This window comes from Nicotiana attenuata, unplaced genomic scaffold (genome assembly GCF_001879085.1).
Source record: "Nicotiana attenuata strain UT unplaced genomic scaffold, NIATTr2, whole genome shotgun sequence".
NCBI lineage: Eukaryota > Viridiplantae > Streptophyta > Magnoliopsida > Solanales > Solanaceae > Nicotiana > Nicotiana attenuata.
Genome location: NW_017670776.1, coordinates 444,020 through 459,205, shown reverse-complemented (window position 1 = coordinate 459,205; position 15,186 = coordinate 444,020). Strand labels below are relative to the sequence as shown.

At 39.8% G+C, this 15,186-nt stretch overlaps 1 protein-coding gene across 3 annotated transcripts in view; it reads right to left on the bottom strand.

The window, feature by feature from the left end:
• Nucleotides 1-7,081: 7,081 nt before the first annotated feature.
• Nucleotides 7,082-15,186, bottom strand: part of LOC109243217 (rho GTPase-activating protein 6-like) — a 10,903-nt gene continuing 2,798 nt past the window's right edge. For all 3 annotated transcript variants that reach the window (XM_019410133.1, XM_019410131.1, XM_019410132.1), the window contains exons 6-8: nucleotides 12,455-12,525; nucleotides 12,269-12,347; nucleotides 7,082-7,319 (exon numbers count right to left, since the gene is read on the bottom strand). In XM_019410133.1, coding sequence (XP_019265678.1) covers nucleotides 7,131-7,319; nucleotides 12,269-12,347; nucleotides 12,455-12,525 — 339 coding nt within the window. In that variant the 3' untranslated portion in view covers nucleotides 7,082-7,130. The remainder of the gene's footprint in view (nucleotides 7,320-12,268; nucleotides 12,348-12,454; nucleotides 12,526-15,186) is intronic.

Here is a 15,186-nt window from a genome sequence, read left to right as displayed (position 1 = left end):
TTGAGTTACCCGTATGCATTTAGTTGACTCCTGTAACAGGTAGGATATTCTTTGTCAAGGCTTTAAAAGATAAAATTTTAAAGAGATGTGATAATTTCGCCTAATCGTTTGGTTAAGTCTACAGAATGTGCCCGGGGCTGAATGGATGTTATTTCACCAGTTTTTCAAACTTCTGTCCCAGTTATTCACATTGGAAAAAGGGTTGCGTAAAATTACTAAAAACAAATAGGTTATGCCATGTTAGTTTGCTTCATTGACTGCTGGATCTTATACTGTTTCTTGAGTTTCTCAAGAGGGTTTTCAAACATCTGAAGTTTCCCGTTGCTATTCACTTTGGAGAAAGGGTTGCCTAGACTTATTAGGAACTTATAGGCTATGTCCAACCATATATGTTGAGTTTCTGACTAGTGCTTGAGGGATTATGCTTTTCATCATGCTTGTAATAAACACTACTTTGTCAACACTTATTCTAGAATATAAGGTTGTATTTTATTGTTAAGCTGGAATAAAAAGGTGTCATAGTACTCATGTAATTGTTGGCCAGTTGGATGAGCATGCACATCTGCTTTACAGGTCAGCTTTTACTTGCCAAGGGCGATATAGAGCAGGCATTTGCTGCTTTCAAGATTGTACTTGATGAGGATCGTGGTATAATGTTCCTTCGGTCTCTTCCCTGGGTTCGACGGGTTANTCTCCCAATCTTCACCTTCTGAGTCTTGGGTCATTGATTCAGGTGCATCTAATTATATTTCTGGTAACAAATCTGTTTTCACTAGTATCTCATATTCTCAATCTCTTCCAACAATCGCAATGGCCAATGGGTCTCAAGCCATGGCAACTGCAATAGGTCAAGCAAGTCCAATTCCTTCCTTACCTTTAGACTCAGTTCTTTATGTTCCTGGTAGTCCTTTTAATCTCATAGCCGTTAGTCGCTTAGCCAAATCACTTAAATCTGCTGTTTTATTTCTTGATGACCTTGTTTTTATACAGGAACGCAGTACAGGGCGGATCATTGGTACCGGACGTGAATCAGATGGACTTTATTACCTTATCCTTGTAAAATCACATGGACTCGCATCTTGTCTTCCTCCAATAACTTCTCCCGTTACTGATTCACCAGATTTATTATATAAACGGTTAGGACATCCCAGTTTATCAAAACTTCAGAAAATGGTACCTGGCTTATCTCACTTGTCCACTCTAGAGTGTGAGTCGGGTCAGCTCGGTAAGCATACCCGTTCTCATTTCCCGCGGCGTCTCGATAATCGAGCAGAGTCACCTTTTACTTTAGTCCATTCAGATGTTTGGGGTCCTAGTCGGGTTAGTTCTACCTTAGGATTCCGCTACTTTGTCAGTTTCATTGATGATTATTCCAGGTGCACTTGGATATTTTTGATGAAAAATCGATCTGAGTTGTTTTCTATTTTCCAGACCTTCCATGCTGAAATTCAAAATCAATTTGGGGTTTCTATCCGCGCATTTCGTAGTGATAATGCCCTAGAGTATTTGTCTTCCCCATTTCAGCAATTTATGAACTCCCATGGGATTATTCATCAAACATCTTGTCCGTACACATCTCAACAAAATGGGGTAGCTGAAAGAAAGAATAGACATCTTATTGAAACTGCTCGTACCCTACTTATACAATCTCATGTTCCGCTGCGTTTTTGGGGGGATGCAGTTCTTACATCTTGTTATCTTATTAATCGTATGCCATCTTCAGCTATCCAAAATCAAGTTCCATTCTCTGTCCTGTTTCCCCACTTACCTTTGTTCTCTCTTCCACCCTGTGTCTTTGGGAGTACGTGCTTTGTTCATGACCTTACTCCAGGAAAAGATAAGTTAGCTCCTCGTGCTCTTAAGTGCATATTTCTGGGTTACCTGAGAACGCAAAAGGAATATCGATGTTATTCTCCTGACCTTCAGCGATTTCTTATGTCTGCTGATGTTACCTTCTTTGAAACCCAATCATACTTCACAGGTCCAGTTAATCACTTAGATATTTCTGAGGTGCTACCTGTTCCTTCTTTTGGAGATTCAGTCTCTCATCATCCCATTGTGCATTTGTGTCATCTTTGTCCTCTGTTTCCATTCCTAAGTCTACAGGTGAAGCACTGTCTCATCCCGGATGGCGACAGGCTATGATTGACGAGATGTCTGCTTTACATACGAGTGGTACATGGGAGCTTGTTCCTCTTCCTTCAGGTAAATCGACTGTTGGTTGTCGTTGGGTGTATGCAGTCAAAGTTGGTCCAGATGGCCAGGTTGATCGACTTAAGGCTCGTCTTGTTGCCAAAGGATATACTCAGATATTTGGACTCGATTACAGTGATACTTTCTCTCCCGTGGCTAAAATTGCATCAGTCCGCCTTTTTCTATCCATGGCTGCTGTTCGCCATTGGCCTCTCTATCAATTGGACATTAAGAATGCTTTTCTTCACGGTGACCTTGAGGATGAGGTTTATATGGAGCAACCACCTGGTTTTGTTGCTCAGGGGGAGTCTAGTGGCCTTGTATGTCGATTGCGCCGGTCCCTCTATGGTCTAAAGCAGTCTCCTCGAGCCTGGTTTGGTAAGTTCAGCACAGTTATTCAGGAGTTTGGCATGACTCGTAGTGAAGCTGATCACTCTGTATTTTATCGACATTCTGCTTCAAATCTCTGTATTTATCTGGTCGTTTATGTTGACGATGTTGTTATTACCGGCAATGATCAGGATGGTATTAGTAAGTTGAAGCAACATCTCTTTCAGCACTTTCAGACTAAGGATCTGGGCAGATTAAAGTATTTTCTGGGTATTGAGGTCGCTCAGTCTAGCTCAGGTATTGTGATCTCACAACGGAAGTATGCCTTAGATATTCTTGAAGAGACAGGAATGACAGGTTGTAGACCTGTTGACACTCCGATGGATCCGAATTCTAAACTTCTGCCAGGACAGAGGGAGCCTCTTAGCGATCCTGCAAGATATAGGCGGTTGGTTGGTAAATTAAATTACCTCACAGTGACTAGACCTGACATTTCCTTTCCTGTGAATGTTGTGAGTCAGTTTATGGATTCTCCCTGTGATAGTCATTGGGATGCAGTTGTCCGCATTCTTCGTAATATAATTTCAGCTCCAGGCAAAGGCTTATTGTTTGAAGATCGAGGCCATGAGCAGATCGTTGGATACTCAGATGCTGATTGGGCAGGATCACCTTCTGATAGACGTTCTACGTCTGGATATTGTGTCTTAGTAGGAGGAAATTTGGTGTCTTGGAAGAGCAAGAAACAGAATGTGGTTGCTCGGTCTAGTGCAGAAGCAGAATATCGAGCAATGGCTATGGCCACATGTGAGCTAATTTGGATCAAACAGTTGCTCAAGGAGTTGAAATTTGGTGAGATTAGTCAGATGGGACTTGTGTGTGATAATCAAGCTGCTCTTCATATTGCGTCAAATCCAGTGTTCCATGAGAGAACTAAACACATTGAGATTGACTGTCACTTTGTTAGAGAAAAGATACTCTCGGGAGATATTGCTACAAAGTTTGTGAAGTCGAATGATCAGCTTGCAGATATTTTCACCAAGTCCCTCACTGGTCCTCGTATTAACTACATATGTAACAAGCTTGGTACATATGATTTATATGCACCAGCTTGAGGGGGAGTGTTAGAATAGTCATGTAAATAGGAGTAAATAAATAACCCTAATCCAATATATGTTAGGAGTAGGACATGTTATGTGTGTATATATATAGGGCTCATTGTAACATATGTATATACATCAATAATATATTTTCTCCTTAAAGCCATGCAACTTAGGTCAATGCAGTTGCCACATTCAGAAAACCTCATCGGGCATAAGCCCTTGAAATTACTTTGTTGATATGTGATAATCATTTCAGGCCAGATGAGCAGCAAAATCTCAATGAAGTGTTTGTACAGTTGCACTGTGGACGAGTAGATTATAGTTAGACATTGTGATGCTGAGATTGTTAGTTTCATTGTGTAAATAGTAGTAGATAACCCTAATCCCATATGTATTAGGAGTAGGACATGTATTGTGTATATATAGGGCTCAGTGTATCATTGTCTTAATTAATCAATAATAATATTTTTCTCCCGTGCATTCTCACATGGTATCAGAGCAACCGTGAGAAATTAATCGTTGTGCGTCATTCCAGCGATATCCGGGAAGAAATAACTCAGTCACCGTGCAATTTTCCGGTGACCTAAGTGACTAATTGCGTCAAAGTCACTAATTATCAGTGTTGTGCAAAATCCAACACCACCAAAAGGTCCCCAAGAGAGATCCGACCAAACCCCAGAAAAGTTCACCTGAAAACACTCATCCACGCGCCCCCACGCGCTTGCCGGAGCTCTGCCGCCGGCGGCGCGTCTGTCTCACGCGTCGGCACGTGAGGGCTGTTCCGGCCAGAATTTCAAAAAGTTTCTTTTGGACAGTGTGTTCTTCGTGTTTTTCCGAGCCTACCCATCAAGTTTACATCAGATTCTGACAACTTTGGAATTTTCCGGCGAGCTACAGTGATTTTCCCGACGTGAACAGTGATCCAGCAATTTTCTGTTTTTTTTCCGGCACAATATTATAATGGAATCATTACCTGAAGCCTTCACCTCACAATCTGTTGGATTAAATGCAATAAATCCAATCCAGATGATTTCTTTACCAGATTATATTGAGTTCCTTCAGTACAAAGCACGTAAACAGACATCTTCAGGATTAACCTCCGTCGTTCCAACAAATAGTAGCATGACTGGTGTCTCTCAATCTTCACCTTCTGAGTCTTGGGTCATTGATTCAGGTGCATCTGATCATATTTCTGGTAACAAATCTCTTTTCACTAGTATCTCATATTCTGAATCTCTTCCAACAGTCACAATGGCCAATGGGTCTCAAGCCATGGCAACTGCAATAGGTCAAGCAAGTCCACTTCCTTCCTTACCTTTAGACTCGGTTCTTTATGTTCCTGGTAGTCCTTTTAATCTCATAGCCGTTAGTCGCTTAGCCAAATCACTTAAATCTGTTGTTCTATTTCTTGATGACCTTGTTTTTATACAGGAACGCAGTACAGGGCGGATCATTGATACCGGACGTGAATCAGATGGACTTTATTACCTTATCCTTGCAAAATCACATGGACTCGCATCTTGTCTTCCTCCAATAACTTCTCTCGTTACTGATTCACCAGATTTATTACATAAACGGTTAGGACATCCCAGTTTGTTAAAACTTCAGAAAATGGTACCCGACTTATCTCACTTGTCCACTCTAGAGTGTGAGTCGTGTCAGCTCGGTATGCAGTCAAAGTTGGTCCAGATGGCCAGGTTGATCGACTTAATGCTCGTCTTGTTGCCAAAGGCTATACTCAGATATTTGGACTTGATTACAGTGATACTTTCTCTCCCGTGGCTAAAATTGCATCAGTCTGCCTTTTTCTATCCATGGCTGCTGTTCGCCATTGGCCTCTCTATCAGTTGGACATTAAGAATGCTTTTCTTCACGGTGACCTTGAGGATGAGGTTTATATGGAGCAACCACCTGGTTTTGTTGCTCAGGGGGAGTCTATTGGCCTTGTATGTCGGTTGCGCCGATCCCTCTATGGTCTAAAGCAGTCTCCTCGAGCTTGGTTTGGTAAGTTCAGCACAGTTATTCAGGAGTTTGGCATGACTCGTAGTGAAGCTGATCACCCTGTATTTTATCGACATTCTGCTTCAAATCTCTGTATTTATCTGGTCGTTTATGTTGACGATATTGTTATTACCGGCAATGATCAGGATGGTATTAGTAAGTTGAAGCAACATCTCTTTCAGCACTTTCAGACTAAGGATCTGGGCAGATTAAAGTATTTTCTGGGTATTGAGGTCGCTCAGTCTAGCTCGGGTATTGTGATCTCACAACAGAAGTATGCCTTAGATATTCTTGAGGAAACAGGAATGACAGGTTGTAGACCTGTTGACACTCCGATGGATCCGAATTCTAAACTTCTGCCAGGACAGGGGGAGCCTCTTAGCGATCCTGCAAGATATAGGCGGTTGGTTGGTAAATTAAATTACCTCACAGTGACTAGACCTGACATTTCCTTTCCTGTGAGTGTTGTGAGTCAGTTTATGGATTCTCCATGTGATAGTCATTGGGATGCTGTTGTTCGCATTCTTCGGTATATAAAATCAGCTCCAAGCAAAGGCTTATTGTTTGAAGATCGAGGCCATGAGCAGATCGTTGGATACTCAGATGCTGATTGGGCAGGATCACCTTCTAATAGACATTCTACGTCTGGATATTGTGTCTTAGTAGGAGGAAATTTGGTGTCTTGGAAGAGCAAGAAACAGAATGTGGTTGCTCGGTCTAGTGCAGAAGCAGAATATCGAGCAATGGCTATGGCCACGTGTGAGCTAATTTGGATCAAACAGTTGCTCAAGGAGCTAAAATTTGGTGAGATTAGTCAGATGGGACTTGTGTGTGATAATCAAGCTGCTCTTCTTATTGCGTCAAATCCAGTGTTCCATGAGAGAACAAAACACATCGAGATTGACTGTCACTTTGTTAGAGAAAAGATACTCTCAGGAGATATTGCTACAAAATTTGTAAAGTCAAATGATCAGCTTGCTGATATTTTCACCAAGTCCCTCACTGGTCCTCGTATTAGTTATATATGTAACAAGCTCGGTACATATGATTTATATGCACCAGCTTGAGGGGGAGTGTTAGTTTCATTGTGTAAATAGTAGTAGATAACCCTAATCCCATATGTATTAGGAGTAGGACATGTATTGTGTATATATAGGGCTCAGTGTATCATTGTCTTAATTAATCAATAATAATATTTTTCTCCCGTGCATTCTCACAGAGATTAAATGACATCCCCTTCAAAGAGTTTGGCATCCCCTAAATGTAACCGAACTGTTGCCAGACCTTCACCAATTTTAATAATGCAGAAGAAATAGACATTCACAACCAAACACACAGACACATTTAGACAAAATGATGAATGTTATAGCTTAAAAATCAAAAAGCACAAGCAGAATGAAATTCTTGTTTTCTCGCAAAAGAGTTGTCTTGTAAATCAAATGTAAGTAAGGCTATATAATAGGCAGATTTTCCCCACAATTTGTTCTTATAACTGACAGATATACGTCAAAGGTTCACATCATTTATAACCATATCAATGAGAAGCTTACACTGCTCTGATGAATGGTCAACTGCATTGCCCTGATCATTCCTAGATACTCCATTTTGGGTAGTTACAGGATCAGCATTTGGTGCACTTGCCAAAGCCTCCTCAAGTGCTGCTTTCCACTCAAGCAAATCCTCTAGTGTTTCAGCCTGTGGCAGGGAAACTCTTAGAACTTAATCAAGCAAGCTTCATATATTTCTAGAAGCACATACCTAGAGCAGTGATAGTACTAATGATGATGAAATGTCAACAATGTAAAGTATAAACAGAAAGTTGAGAGAACCCTGTTAGAAATGGCAAAAGAAATTTTACTGTCATGAATTCATTGCTGTCATGACAACAGAAAATAATTTCCACCATAAAACCAAGGGCGCAAGGACGTGATTGACTAAACATGAAAATAAATGTACACCATTAGCCTACAGTTTTCACAATGTACTATTGGTGCAAATGGCACTTTTTTGAGGCAGTATCATCAAGGTAGGGATAAGGTCTATTGGAAACAGCCTCTCTATCCTCAAGGTAGGGGTAAGGTCTGCATACACACTACCCTCCCCAGACCCTACTTGTGGGATTATACTTGATTTTTTTGTTGTTGTTGTTGTTGTTGTTGTTGTATCATCGTCCATTGCAGCAGAACCTTGTGAAATACTCAGATTTTTGGAACTACTAATTTATTGTTTAGTGTTAGCCAATTGGAGGGATGTTTCAATTCTCAAGTATACCGCTGAAGAATTTTCAAATTTAGTTGTAGTTCTAAGAATATATGAGTACACAAATAGCAAAAGAAAAAATATATCGATACTTTGAACTAACCATGTAGCGCTAGTGCAAGATTCTTTATGCTTCCAACAGCATATAGGGGTTTGAGGCAGGGTGATCCATTATCACCTTTTCTCCTCTAGTTGGTTGTGAAGGTCTTGAGCAGGATGCTCGACATAGCGAAAGAAGATAACTGGATGGAGGATTCTCGGTTCGAAAAAGAAGCAATAATCCTATAACCATTACGCATATATTATGGGTAGATGACACCCCTTATGTTTTGTGATGCAGGAGTAAATCAATTGAGATATCTAGGGACTATCCTTCTTGTTTTTGAAGGCTATATCCGGACTTCAATTCAAAGTGGATAAGAGCTGTTCCTCCCAGTTAACTATGTGCATTATATACAAGCCTTAGTAGATATTCTAGGGTGCACAAGCCGGGACCTTACCGGCCACGTACATTGGCCTACCTCTAGGGGCTAAATATAAAGCTGAAGTGTTTGGCAGAGAGTTCGGGAAAAGTTTAAGAAGAAAATGTCAAACTTGAAGGGGCATTATTTATCACTAGGAAGGAAGATCGCACTTATCAACTGTGTAGTGGGTACTACTAGTTTGCCCGCATATGTGATGTCTTTATTTTGGTTAACGAAAAACGTAGAGCTTAGAGAGAAGGCTGGATAACACAGAAAGAGAATCCTTATGGAAAGGAAAGAAAGAGACGAGGTGCTTACATCTGGTAAAATGGAGTAAGGTCACATTATCGAAGAATAAAGCAGGCCTTCCAAGGATCACATTGTATCCCATGTCGCCATCTACCACTTCGAACAGAGTGGTCTTCGTTACGCCTTCGACATGTGTGGGCAGTAGAATCTCTCCCAGGGTCGTTACACTTGTTAAGTTAAACCGGGCCAGAAGCTTTGTTGCCGGAACTATGTTTCCTGTTAACTTTGCTTGCTCTAAAACTCTCCATTGTATGATATTGGCTGAACTACCTGGATCAACTAACACACGTTTAATTTTGAAATCTAAGACATTAAGAGATATTGCCAAAGCATCATTGTACGGTAGAAGAAGTCTATCAATCATGTTCTGTGAAAGTGATGTCATCTTCTAAAGCTTCTCGGATTCTCTTGCCATGAGTTATCGATATCTTCGTCTTCTTTTTACTGAAAATGTCACTCATTTACCTTGTCACCACCAAAAATCATGTTTATCGTCATACGAGGTGACCCTGCAGCCGGTTTAGATGGCTCCCCAGTGTCTCGATTTTTCCCCTTATTTATTTTTGGCCCGATCACTTAGAAATTCTCTAAGGTGACCATTCTTCAGCAACGTTGAAACCTCTTCACGAAGGTGCCGGTAGTCCCCAATCCTATGATCATGTGTTCCATGGAACTCACATCATAGATTAGGATCCCTTTGACTAGGATCCGATCGAATTGGTTTGGAAACCTAGCCTCCTTCATGTTTCTCATAGCCGACACCAACTCTACTAAACTAATGTTAAAGTTGTAGTCAGATAACCGAGGATATGCTGAATCTCGAGACCCCAATGCTACTTTCTCCCGTAAAGTTCTGCTACTCCGACCACGATCCATTCTTCTATCGGAAGCAAACCTATCTGATGACTGAAAACCTTTATTCCCTCGCCCATCGGCCCTTTCGTAAGGCTGAAACCGACCTCTGGAAGATCTCCGATCTGCATCCACATCAGCTTTAAACCTTTCCTGATTCTGATTATGATTACGTTCTTTGGAAGACTCCGAGGAACTCAGTTGATCATCTTCTATTCTAATCTTTGACTCGTAGCGATATGTGGTTGCCTGAAATTCTAATAAGCTTTCCTTCAATTTCCTGGAGGCATCGGAGCTCAACGGGTTGAGACCCTTTGTAAACGCTTCAGCTGCCCACTCATCTGGTACTGCTAGCAACAACATCAACCGGATCACGAACTCTCACAATAGTTCGGATTCTCCTTAGGCTATTCTGAATATAGATTCTCCTTAGGCTATTCTGAATATATTCGCCTTCCTTGCTATGACTTTTCTTGCCCCAGCATGAGCTTGCAAGCATTTCAAAAGAATCAATGGAATGCTCAGGTAAAAGAGAATACCAAGTTAAAGCATCCTTCGTCAGGGTTTTGCCAAATTTTTTCAACAAGACAGATTCAATCTCGTGTTAGGCCAAGTCATTTTCCTTTACAGTCGTAGTGTAGGTCGTGATATGCTCCTATGGATCCGAAGTCCCATCATACTTCGGAATATCCGGCATCTTAAATCTTTTTGGAATCAACTCTAGGGCCGCACTTGGTTTGAACGGCAACACGTATACTTCTCGGAATCCGGTCCCTTTAGCACCGATGTCGCTCCCGGGATCTAATCCACCTGAGCATGAAATTCTTTAGCATTTTGGTCCATTCGTTCATTCATTTCCCTCATGAATCTCATGAGCTCAGTTTTGAAAGGATCACTATCGTTATTGTCGTTCCCGGATCCACTACCTGTACCACCTGCTTCGTTAAAATCGAACTCCTCCCTTGGAGCGTCGTTACCGGTTCTTTGAACTGTTTGATTTGCAGGAACGCTGGGAGGAATCCGAACTCCTCCATTTGATTTATTGGAAGCGACCGAAAGGGCCTGCTTCAATTCCGCCATCACCCGGTCTTGCCTTGAGAGGTGATTCATAATTTCTCTTTGTTGGTCCCTCAAAATTTTGACCGTTTCAAACATTGTGTTCATCATCCGCATCATCAGGAGTTGGACTTCTCACATGCCGAGGATTTTGACCTCGCAAACTGGAGTTGTTTCATCTCCTTCGTTGCGAGTTTCGCTAGTTGAATCATCACGTTGAAACACATCCTCACGTTCGATTTGTGCTCCAACATTGTAGGAATTGTTCACATCGTTAGCTGCTGATTTTTCTTTTACTAATAGAAAAGAATCAAACTTTGTTAGAAACAGATGAATGGATCAAAGTAATTACACAATTGTCTATGCCCCATGGTGGACGCCAAACTGTTTACCCGTAAAACAGTACAGTTGAATTTGTAACGTGGTTTATAGGCACATGAATTAATTTGATCCAGAAATATGAAATAAGTAAGAACAAAAATAAGATTATAAAATAACTTAAAAGAAATACAAGCCTAGCTGTATGACGAGCCTCTTTGGAAGCGATAATAGGAACAATGTTAGGAACAAAAGAAAGCAGGTATTTTTATAAAATGATAGCGAGTTACCGTCTTTGAGTATAGATGATTTTTCGTGCCTTACTAATTCTCCTATTTATAGCTCTATTTAGGGAGACAAGATCCCAAATCAAGCTCCTCTTGAATGAGAATAAAATCGCCATTGATGGCTGCATAACGGTTGGCTATTAATACAGAGATTCTTTGTAACGGCAGCTCGTTGAATGTTGTCTTTCTCAACCGATATCTTTCTTTCAAATCTTTGTTATTGGTTCCCATGCCTTCGGAATTTACACGGTACCGAACTCATGTTTGTATACGATGTCAACTATTAGCTGACTCACATATTACCTGTCTCCGGTTACACGTGTCACCTTGTCATTCATCCACCCATCGCTAACCAATTTTACCTCATACAGTAGGGTGTATGCAGACCTTACCCCTACCTTGTGAGAGGTAGAGAGGCTGTTTTCGTTAGACCCTCTGCTCAAGAGAAATATTTTTGGAACAGGTTTAAAAAATACATTGGTAAAAAGGTATTGACAGCAAAATAGTAAAGATAACCAAAGTAAAAGAAACAATAATAGTAATAAATCCGGAGAATAATATAATAATAGAATAACAACAAAAATACTGATAAAGAGAAGAGGGACCAGATGAAGTGCTCTAAACTAGAATCATGATCTCCTACAGCAAAGAGAGAAATCGCTCGACTAACTACTAATCTTCTATCCTAATCTTCGACCTCCACACTCTCCTATCTAGGGTCATGTCCTCGGTAAGTTAGGGATGTGCCATATCCTGTCCAATCACCTCTCCCCAATTCTTCCTCGATCTACCTCTACCTCTCCTTAGGCTTGCCCACTTTTTGTGGGCTAAATTTAACACCCTAAATAGTAATACAGCTAAAAGTCAAGAACGAGAATGGGAAGTAGCACCGCAACTCCGGATCGAAAGCACAGATGAATGGCAAGTGTGCAAGCGCATGTTTTCTGTCTTTCCTTTCCCTTCCTAGACCGCAAATCAATGCAATATAGAGCAAATTCTATTTGCATGTATAATCAGCATGAGAGAATGAATATCAAAGTTTAGCAGGAATATGAAAACATTATTAAAGCTAAAAAGAAGCAACCAAAAATATGGGCACCTTAAGTGTGACAGATCGTCCATCACGGCCATCAGGAAAGAGCACAGTCAACAGCTTTTTATCTTCTTTGACAACCACGCTGAAAAATCAGAGGAAAAATAGCATCATTTACCGCTCTGGTGTTACTTGACAAAAGAAAGCCACACTAGTAACTATATGAATCATAGCAAGAAATAATAAGCCAACCTGCCTGAATTGTTGAGATCAATACCTCCAAGGGTTAAATTCACTTCGCCTCCCTTTTGCGGAGCAGCATTCTGAAAAAAATCAGCCAAAGAGATGAAGTAACACAGAATAATTTCTAATAAATCAACAAATTCTTCACCAGTGAAGATATTGCATTTTGATGCATAAGATGAATACTAACAAATAGGATTTGTGGAACAACTGATACTACTACAAAGTCGAAGCAAGAAATTGAACAGAGTAATACAAATGTATCAAGAATCTGGTCTCTGCGATTTTGTGTAGCCAATGGGAATTTTCATGAGTAAATGGCAAACTTTAGGCCTGAATGAGGCAAATCAACTGTATATTTCTATATTAGTTTAACCCCATGTCAAGAAACTATATGAGGCAAAGCATTTCGAAGCTCAGTTTTAACTTTTTGTTCTTCAAATGAACCTAGAAAATTTCAGAGGATTTTACATAATTAAGTTGCAAGTGAGAGGCGTTTCTGAAACCATTTAACTACTCGATTATTCACATTAAGCCCTTCGACTGCGATATCTTCTCAAGAAGCGGAAAGGTGATCAATAAACATTCAATGGGGAATCAGCTCTTAGGTAAACAGTACAATAGTAGGTGTTAGCTGGATTATTCTGAAGCTTGGAAGACCCATATAAATTACTTGACAAATTAAAAAGAAGAAGACTCGGGAGAAGGAATTTCTTCTGCCTGGCAGCATCCTTAAAATATAGTAATAGAAACCGGCTTACCTACCTTTGACATAGGTTGAAAAGAACACACTTGTCAGATCCCACATTAAAGAAAATATGATGTAACAAAAAGAAAGGGAAAAGCTAATGTACCGTAACCATATACTCTTTAAAATGAGATTCAAACTTCACTAGTTCATATAGAGGCTGCTTGTTCAATCTTCTTAGCAGCAGTGATTAAAAAAGCGCTCACTTCCTCGCTTTAAGCGAGAAGCGAAGCGAGGCGTGAAGGGCAGCGCTTCAGGTAATTGAAGCGACTCTGGTACGAAAAAGCGACCGCTTCTCTGTAAAAAGCGAGAAGCGGCGAAGCGAGAAGAAGCGTTAGAAGCGTCCGCTTCTATGTTTAAAATTAACCCAAGCCCTATTTTATTAAAAAACGAGGCTTCTAAACCGTAAACACTGTCTGGACTTCTTCAATAGCAGCGAGACTAGGGTTTTTCTTCAACAACGGTAGCGATTTCTTCTTCTCTTCTTCATCAACTTCTGATTTCTGAAATAATCTCAAAGCATCAACTAGGGTTGTTCTTCTTCTTCTTCTTCAACAGTACAGGTACGTTCTGCTTCTGCACTTTTGATTTTCAGTCTTCTTCTTCTTCTTCTTCTTTTTCTTCTTTTTCTTTTTCTTTCTAAACGTCCAAAAAGCGGCGAAATGCTGGCGATTTTTTTTTTTTTTTTTACCTTCGGTTCTTTCTCAGAAAATTTCAGCCCAATTTTTCCAGTTTCTGCCAAATTTTTATGCAGTATTTATTTTAATTTTTTTTTTTAAATTCCGCTTCACTTAAAAAAAGCGAACTCTTCGCTTCTAGCTTCTCGTGAAATGGGGGTTGTCGCTTTTCCTCGCTTCACGCTCTTCACAACACTGCTTAGCAGGCATACAGATTTCATTATCAAGTGTAACAGATTATGTGTTAAACTTCTAGATCATATATTTTTCCAATCCTTGACCAAATTAACTCACTAAAAACAACATGGATACTAGAGCAGGTCAAGACCTCGTTCTCATATAGAAGACATAAAGAGTAACGATTGTATAATAAACACAAAGTTTTAGCTAAGATAGATACTACCAGTGGAGATAGAAGATGCTTTCAGGCCATGGCACCATCACTAGTACAAGAATTATGGTTCTCGCTCTAAGCACCAAAAAGTTTTTACTCTTCGATTGCATCATAACATATTAGCCATCAGCAACAGAAGTCAAATGGTAATGTTGACCAAATAGAGGGCTGGCACTGCCTAAACTTTCTCATAATTTGGTAGTAGGAATCAACTAAATAGGGTAAATCTTGATGCAGAAGTAAAGAAAGGTTGCATTTCTGTGCACTCAATAGCAATATGTCGTGATTATAACCGAGCAAGTTTTTTAAACAAAAAAAGGAATGCAAGAACATCAGAACCAAAATGGCATAATACACTAGTGTAAGAATCTTTTAAAAGACAACAACGATTGCATTTTTTTTTTTTTGGCTTATATGATAATAAGTTAATAACTGCCATCTGTTTGAATATTTCCTGAACAACTAGGAGCATATGGGACATGTAGAAGGTAAATCTTTGACAGACAGTAACCAATTTGCTTCTGGTGGGCCAGTGTGCATATAGGAGACAGAAAAAGGAAGAGCTTCAAATTGGCAAAACTCGATATTCAGGTTTAATCAGATTATTTGTAGTTGTTCTGGTGCCTAAAGAATTACAAACCTAGCCGTCCAGTTCACTTTGCTACTTTTCTTTTTTTCCTTTTTAGTTTATCTTTTTATTTTTTTGGAATGTTGTTGTCTTTCTGAACCTTCTATATAGCTTCATACAGGGAAACAACCCCATACTAATAATTTTCTAACTATTAACCCGTGTAATATATATATATATATATTACACGGGTTAATAGTTAGAAAATTATTAGTATATATATATATATATATATATATATATATATATATATATATATATATATATATACTAATAATTTTCTAACTATTAACC